Genomic DNA, 8,808 nt, shown 5'->3' with positions numbered 1-8,808 from the left:
GCCCCTCATAATCTTGTAGACCTCTATCAAGTCCCCTCTCATCCTTCTACACTCCAAAGAGAAAAGTCCCAGCTCTGCCGACCTTGCCTCATAAGACTTGTTCTCCAATCCAGGCAACATCCTGGTAAATTTCCTCTGCACCCTCTCCATAGCTCCCACATCCGTCCTGAGTTAAGAGGGGTATGGTGTGTTGGCGTTTATCAACCGTGGGATTGAGTTCAAGAGCCTGCAGAAGTTGGTCGAAGTTTTAGATGCTATGCTGAACCTCCACCGACTCTGAAGGAGGTAGAGGAGGTGCCGTGATTTCTTCCTAATCTCTCTTGCATGCTCGGCCTAGGCAAATCCTCTGAAACAGCATCGCGCAGGAATTCAGATTTGCTGACCCTCCCCGCCTCTGATCCTCGGGTGAGGACTGGCTCGCGGGACCCCCCCGGTTTCCCCCCCTCCCAGGGTCTATCACCGGTTCCCTCGCCCCGAGCGAGGAGATGTTGTCGTGACGGCCGAGTTCACGATTTCCCCCCCCACCCTTGCCCACCCCGCCGATCCGTCGCCACCTTCGACCCAGTGGTGTCCTCAGCGAACTTAAACACGGCATCGGAGCCGTGCTGAACCTCACCGCCAGAGCAGGGGGCCGACACGCAGCCCTGCGGTGCTCCTGTGCTGCTGGAGATCGTGGAGGAGACGTCGTTGCCAACGTGAACTGACTGGAGTCTGCTAATGTGGAAATTCAGCATCCAAGATCTGGGAACTCATGGATTAGTCTTGAGGGAATGATGGTATTGAACGCTGAGCTGAAGTTGATAATGTAACAATGCCGCAGGGTTTCACGACCGTGTAACACGCTGTGAAGTTCCACTGACAATGTAATGGTTTCTCTGCAGCAGCAGTGTTTGGGCTAGGACTAGAGATAACGGGGTTTAGAAAGGCTGTTGTAGTTTCTTGCGAGCCTGGAAGAGAGATTTTCGCGGTGTTTTCCCGGAGAGAGATGAGGAGAGAAGATGCGAATGGAGAGAGTCGGTAGGCCGCCGGACGGGGTGGACTCGGAGCGAGGGGCCGAAGGCCAGCGACGATCGGAGGAGGCTGATGGTGGACGACCGGCTTATCAGCGAGCTCCAACGTTGCGCGGCAGACTGTTCCATGAGAACGGGCCCTTTCTCTTTCCTTTCGTTTTTCTTGACTAACCGTATAGTCAAAGCAAGAATTATAAAGCTCAATCGTTTAATCACATATTGTGCACTGTTTGTTATTTCGGGGTACTGATTTGTAACAGGGGAGGAAAAAACCAGAGGTCATGGGTTAAGGGTGAAGGGGGGAAAGTTTAAAGGGAGGGGGGGGGCTTCTTCACACAGAGTGGTGGGAGTGTGGAGTGAGCTGCCGGATGAAGTGGTAAATGCGGGCTCACTTTTAACATGGAAGAAAAAACTTGGACAGGTATATGGACGAGAGGGGTAGGGAGGGATATGGTGCAGGTCAGTGGGACCGGGCAGAAAAATGGTTCGGCACGGCCAAGAAGGGCCGAAAGGCCTGTTTCTGTGCTGCAATGTTCTACGGTTCTAGGGGACACATAGGGACACAGCATTCACCCAAACGAGATTTCTTAAGTTTGGCCGGGCCAGGTGGGGGCGATCACCCGCTATTTTAAAGCCGCTAGCCGAAGCGTGAGTTACAACAAGGAGCGTCCTGATGTGGGCGCCTTTTGCCATCCAGATGCCCCAGGGCTGAGTGAAGATGGCATCTGCGGTGGACCTGTTGCTTCCAGTCGGTAAATCGGGAGTCGCCTCTCAGGCAGGAGTTGACGTGCTCCATCGCCAACCTCTCAAAACACTCCATCACTGTGGGTGTGAGGGGCAGATAGTCATCGAGGCAGGCCGCCGTGTCCTTCCTGGGCTACCGGCACGACTGAAGCCCGCTTGAAGCAGATGGGAACCTGGCGCTGTCGGAGCGAGAGGCCAAAGGTCTCAGCCAGTTGGTCAGCACGGGTCTTCAGTACGCGGCCCGGTACTCTGTCCGGTCCACGTGATTTCCAGGGACTCGCCCTCCCTGCAGGCAGCCCCCACGCCAGCTTCAGAGAGTGGGATCGCAGGGCCACCGGGGGGGAGGTGGGGGGCTTGGCGATGGCCTCCTCCACGTCCTGACAGTCGAAGCCGGACGCAGAGCCCTGCTGTCCCCCGTGTCACAGGATCTAACTTCGCAGAGGGGGCGATAACGTCTGAGCCCCGCCCACCCAGCCGTCGAGCGTCCCTCGTTGGCTCGGCTTTGGCCCGGAATCTCCACTCGGCCCGCGAGACCGCCCCTGCGCCTCCTGTTGGGCGGTGGACGAGCCCAAGCGCAGAACACGGGCGCGGAGGCAGAGTCGGGAGGCGTTATTAACGTAGCGAGCGTGGATTCGGTATCCAGGAGCGATGCTAGACCTAGAACTGGCAGTCCCTAAGAACCGTGAAACGAGGTCACTCACGCCGGAGTCGACCAACGAACTGGCAGCTCCTTGTTGTGATCACGGGGTCTTTATCCTGCATTCTCCGATGGAAAGCGGGTGTGTGTGTAGTTCGTGGAACCTGGGAATGATTGGGAACTAAACGAGGGGATTGAGGCCCAATTCCTAAGGTAAATAGCCGGGTGGGGGATTTCCAGAAGGGACCGTGACACTTGTAGCCTTCTTGGTCGTCAGACCGGAACGCCTCTGATCTGGCCCTCGGCAGATTCTTGTATCTCATGGTCCGTCCAGGGCTTCTGGTTGGGGACGGAAGACCCTGAAGGATTTAGTGGGGACGCGCTCCTCTACAGCTGTCTTGATAAAGTCCGTTACAAACCGTGGCGCGTTCCCTAAAAACAAGCCTATTCTAGCGATGAAGCACTTTGTGAATGCTTGCGGTGAGAAACACTTCGGAACTCGTCTTCCATCTCCGCCTGCAGGTGGGCCTCGGCCTAGTCCACTTTGCTAAAGCGTCTCTCTCCAGGGAAGGTTTTCAGGGGTATCCTCTACCCCGGACAGAGGGTATCGACCTACTTTCGGTACTGGGTTGAGGGTGACCTCAAAGTCTGCACAGATCCTGACAGACCCACTCTCCTTGGCTACTGGGGCCGTCGGTGTCGCCCATGGGCTCCACTCAAACCTGGAAAGAAGTCCCTTCAGTCTGCAGTCCGGCTCACGGGCTGCTTCGTCATGGGCGGTGTAAGGAACCGGGCGGGCATTGCAAAACCTGGGTTCGGCATTTTCATCTAACGCTATTTTACCCTTAGCGTCGGAGTCTTCCAACGCCAATGCTGAGGCGTCGTCCGGTACCTTTCTTAATCCGCTTTCGGTCGACCCTGTTGGAGGGGGATGTGGCGTGCAAATGGCCAGTCTCGACAGCCAGTAGCTGTCTCGACCCATCGTGTCCCCACAGCGTGGGCCCTCCCGCGTGCGGCGGACACAAACGTGGCCCGTTGGTTGCCGCATTTTCACTGTTAGGAAATTTTTTAATTTGGTTGCAACGGGAAGTGATATTCTAGTGGAACACAGAACTGTACAGCACAGTCCAAGATGGCGGCGCGACGCAGCTCGCAGCGGCCACTCCGGAGCTGATTGTCCGTTATTTGTGAGGCGGGGTGCCGTGCGCAATCCTGATCGGATGAGAAACGGACGTGGGAGCACGGAGGAACATCGGGAAATCTCCAGGAAGACCCTCTTCGTTGCTGTTGCTGCTGTGAGGTCTGGGACTCTGCTGGGAAGAACAGGCCCCCAGTCCTCGGGATCGCGTTGCCGGTGGCCATTGGCGGGGGCGTCGTAGTGCGCTCGGCAGAGGATGCTGCTCGGAGGAGCTGTGCCGGAGGGGATGGTCGTCGGCTCGGAGGTTCGACGGACACGGAGTCCGCTGCGGTCAGGTTGCTTTCAGTGTGTGCTGCGTCTGCGAGGCTGAGTCGGGCAGCGCCGTGGAAGTCCATAGTGGGGGTATTCCCTTCTGCCGTCGGTGTGGGATGGCGAGTCTATCGGGGACCCTGGGGACTTGTGGAAACTGTGTGGTGATTTCTTTTGAACTCATAGTCTTTTAACATCTTTGGACTATTTTTTCTGTGCCCATGGTCTTTTTTTTAATCAATTATGTTATTGTTTGCACTGTTGTAACTATATGTTGTAACTATGTGGTTTTGTGTAGGTCTTGTAGCTTTAGTTTTTTGGTTTGTTGGGTGGTAGAGTTGGTCTCCTGACTTGGTGTGTCTGGGTAGTCTTGTTTCGTCTGGTGGGTTTGGAGCTCCTTTCTGGGGAACGCGCTAAGACGGTAGCGCGATATTAATATGCAGCAGCCTCTCCGGACTCTGGATTGGGGATTGCCAAATGTTATGTGGAGTTTCTGATGTAGTCTGTTTTGTCGCGTGCTTTTGTGATATCATTCTGGAGAAATGCTGTCTGATTTTTTAACTGCATTGCATTTGTGGTTTCTAAATGACAATAAACTGAAACTGAACTGAAGGGGAAATGGACAAATGTCGTTCCCACATAAGTTTCTCCAGGTCAAACACGAGGAAATCTGCAGATGCTGGAAATTCAAACAACCCACACAAAATGCTGGTGGATCGCAGTAGGCCCAGGCAGCATCTACAGGGAGAAGCACTGTCGACGTTTCGGGCCGAGACCCTTCTTCAGGACTCCGTAAGTTTCTCCAGTATAAGTTCTTAGCTGGGTATCTGCAGGCTTCAGTTTCGTATCTATGAAATGAGGTTCAAACTCATTTTGTGGAATGACTGAAACAGCTGAGCCAGTGTCCAATTCCGTTTTAATTAATTATGGTGTAAGCCATATCGCTCGTCTATTACAACACGAGTGAATCTGCAGATGCTGGAAATAAATAAAAAAACAAAAAACACAAAATGCTGGCAGAACTCAGCAGGCCAGACAGCATCTACGGGAGGAGGTAGTGACGACGTTTCGGGCCGAAACCCTTCATCAGGAGTGAAGTAACATGGGATGGTCGAGGGGGGATAAGAAGTGGGGGGAGGGATGAGGTAGAGAGCTGGGAAGTGATAGGCTGGAGGGAAATGGGCTAGGAGGAAGGTGGAGAATTATGGGAAATAAAAGAGAAAGAAAGGTAGGGCTGGGGGAGAGATTATAGTGAGGGGGGAAAAGAAAGGGAAAGAGAACCAGACTAAAATTATAGATAGGGATGGGGGGTAAGGGGGGGCAGGGGTATCAATGGAGGTCAGTGAGTTGGATGTTCATGCCGGCAGGTAGGAGGCTACCTAGGCGGGAGATAAGGTATTGCTCCATCGACCTGGTGTGGCCTCATCTTGACGGTAGAGGAGGCCATGGACAGACATGTCGGAGTGGGAGTGGTCTGTGGAATTGAGTGTGTGGGCCACAGGGAGATCCCGCCACTGCTGGAGGACTGAGCGCTTGTGTTCGGCGAAACGGTCTCCCAGTCTGCGGCGGGTCTCCCCAATGTATAAATGGCCACATCGGGAGCACCGGATACAGTATATCACCCCGGTTGACTCGCAGGTGAAGTGGTGCCTCACCTGAAAGGACTGTCTGGGGCCTGGGATGGTGGTGGGGGAAGAAGTGTGGGGGCAGGTGTAGCACTTCTTCCGTTTGCAGGGATGAGTGCCCGGAGGGAGGTCCGTCTATTGTTAGTTTGCACCCAGCAAAGTTGGCACTCGAAGGAGGTTCGGAGTTGATGACACTAATGCTCCTTTCTTTTTTTTTGATGTTATAAACAACCCATGTTCTTTTCTCTTTTTTTTAGGTTTTTGGTTAGTATTGTTTAGATTAGTTTTTTTTTGGGGGGGGGGGGATATTTTTTTTTCTTTTTGGATATGTTAATCCCTTTTTTTATGTATTCTACATTTGTACTCGAACATTTTTGGGAGGTTTATTACCCTTCTATTAACTGGATATGTAATTATTTGTGTTATCCATTAACAATGTAATCCCAATAATTGTGCAGCAATATTATGTTATATCCACTGTCTTGATATTAATAAAAAGATTGGAAAAGAAAAGAAAGCAAAGATGGCGTTGGTTTCTCACTTACCATCTCATTTGCTTCAAAATACTGTTCAACTTGCTCGGGATACAATATTCCGGTCACCTTTTGTGTAATGGAACACGTCTAGCTTTCCGATGTAGCCTGCCATTTCTGCTCTTTTGTTAAACGCCCGACTGTTATCACCTTTTGCGAACCCATGAATTTCGTCCGTTTTTTAAGAAACGAGCCACATTTTATTCTTAACTTGGACGTCTCACTGCCCTTCCTCGTCGCCACTGTAAAGTCCGAAGCATAAAATTATTTGAGAGGAGAAAACATGGAGCCGGGAGATAGTTTGTGCATGGACGCTGCATGTGACGTGGTGACGCGATGGCGTACGCCGTTCCCTTACTTCTACACACAACACATAATGAATTATTTAAACAATAAAGGATGCGTAATCAAACAATATGTTTACAGTTTTGCTCAAATACTACTGAATGTAGATTTCTTTGCTCAGTAGCAAAGAATTCTTTGTGGTATTCTTTATTGGTGCAGTAAGGCAAGGCACAAGAGCGGCTATATTTCATTGGGAGTTTGAGGGGGCTTGGTATGTACCGGGCACTTGTAAATTTCCGCAAATGTGTTCTTCACATGTGGTTTAGCTACTAAGCCCAGTGGAGCTATTTCTACTGACAGGAGAAGGGGGCAAAGGCAGGTCACTGGCGCCTTAAAACCAGTCGCTGCGGGCAGATGGGGCTCATCAGCCGCGGTCGGCAGCTCATCTGGGCGAAGGAAAACTCTGATCTCAAACCTCCCGCTGGCTTGCGGCTGTACCCGCTCATGGGGGAGGCTTCGGGAGTGAACCCCGAGGGGAAAAATCTCGAGCTGGAGTCCCTAACGTTGGGTTCAATGCTGACCGACAACTCCCGGTGCCACGCTGTATCGGTCTCTGCCGTTCCTTTGGGTTCATCGGCTGCGTGGAGAGGGGGAGCCCGCCACACGGGCAACAGCTCGCTCTCCGTACCGTACAGCCCTGGCCTGCGTATCACGTAGACAGCCGGGACGCAACGTCCATGTTTGACCCTGACCGACGGAGGCCTGACTCAGGCAGACTGTGGAGAGCGTTCTAACTGGCTGCATCACCGTCTGGTATGGCGGAGGGTGGTGGGGGGGGGGGGTGCTACAGCACAGCATCAAAATAAACTTCAGAAAGTTGCAAACTCAGTCAGCCCCATCACGGGCACCGGCCTAGCCAGCATCGCAGACATCTTCAAGGAGCGATGCCTCAAAAAGGCGGCATCCATCATTAAGGACCCCCATCACCCAGGACATGCTCTCTTCTCATTGTACCATCAGGGAGGAGGTACAGGAGCCTGAAGACACACACTCAACGATTCAGGAACAGCTTCTTCCCCTCTGCCATCAGGGAGGAGGTACAGGAGCCTGAAGGCACACACTCAACGATTCATGAACAGCTTCTTCCCCTCTGCCATCAGGGAGGAGGTACAGGAGCCTGAAGGCACACACTCAACGATTCAGGAACAGCTTCTTCCCCTCTGCCATCAGGGAGGAGGTACAGGAGCCTCAACGATTCAGGAACAGCTTCTTCCGCTCCGCCATCCAATTTCTAAATGGACACTAAACCCATGAACACTACCTCACTACCTTATAATTTTAAAAAATTGCATTATCATATTTCCTGGGAATGCCCCGTTATCAAAGACTATTGGAGGGGGATACACAGTGCCCAACAAGACATCTTTAAATGTGAAATACCCCTTAGAGAGTAAGACCATATATTTTGGATATATACCTCAAGAATGGTTGAAAAGAGATAAATATTTAATGAATATACTGCTGGTGGCTGGTAAAAAGACTCTTACTAGGAAATGGTTATCACAGGAGAGCCCAACTTTAAATACATGGATGGAAATTACAATGGACATTTACAAAATGGAGAAGATAACAGCATCTGTTAATCATAAGCTGGAACAATTTGATTCATTCTGGGAAAAATGGTTTAACTACCTGATAGGCCTGATTTTATTCTCACAAATCAATGAATCTGTTGTAAAAAAAAATCACTCCCTACTTGTACGTCGTTTTCTCCTTTCGCTTGTTCTTTCTCTCCTCTCTTTCTATAAGTGTATACCTCAGATTTGTGGCAAATATGACTATACTTCATTGTCACCAAACAATTGATACTAGAGCGTACAATCATCACAGCGATATTTGATTCTGCGCTTCGCGCTCCCTGGAGTACAAATCGAAATAAATATAATAAAAATTTAAATTATATTTCATAATTAGAAAATAGAGAAGGGTAAGTAAGGTAGTGCAAGTCGGGTCCGGATATTTGGAAGGTACGGCCCAGATCCGGGTCAGGATCCGTTCAGCAGTCTTATCACAGTTGGAAAGAAGCTGTTCCCAAATCTGGCCGTACGAATCTTCGTGCTCCTGAACCTTCCCCCGGAGGGAAGAGGGACAAAAAGTGTGTGGGCTGGGTGGGTCGTGTCCTCGATTATCCTGGCAGCTCTGCTCCGACAGCGTGCGGTGTGAAGTGAGTCCAAGGACGGAAGATTGGTTTGTGCGATGTGCTGGAAGTGTGTTTGGGAACGTCTGATGATGAACTTCAATAAAAATAAATCAAAGATAAATTACAAAAAAAAAAAAAAATTGTATTGCTTAATTAATTCAACAATTCCATATATACACGTTCTCACTGCAATTCAGTTTTATTTTTTTTTAATGAATCACAACGTACTGCTGCCGCAAAGACAAGTTTCACCGCGAGATTGAACCTGACTCTGATCGTTAGAAACACAGGTTAGAAACTGTCCACCTAAGCAGCAGAGCGTCCCAA

General features: G+C 50.9%; 1 protein-coding gene across 1 annotated transcript in view; it reads right to left on the bottom strand.

The window, feature by feature from the left end:
* The window catches only part of LOC140741595 (insulin-like growth factor 2 mRNA-binding protein 1), a 123,992-nt gene extending 123,258 nt beyond the window's left edge, over positions 1 to 734 (bottom strand). Inside the window, exon 1 of the mRNA XM_073071897.1 lies at positions 526 to 734. Coding sequence (XP_072927998.1) covers positions 526 to 734 — 209 coding nt within the window. The remainder of the gene's footprint in view (positions 1 to 525) is intronic.
* Positions 735 to 8,808: the final 8,074 nt, after the last annotated feature.

The sequence above is a fragment of the Hemitrygon akajei genome, chromosome 18 (assembly GCF_048418815.1).
Source record: "Hemitrygon akajei chromosome 18, sHemAka1.3, whole genome shotgun sequence".
NCBI lineage: Eukaryota > Metazoa > Chordata > Chondrichthyes > Myliobatiformes > Dasyatidae > Hemitrygon > Hemitrygon akajei.
Note: the sequence above shows the minus strand (reverse complement) of the source record. Positions and strands in the feature narration are given on the sequence as shown.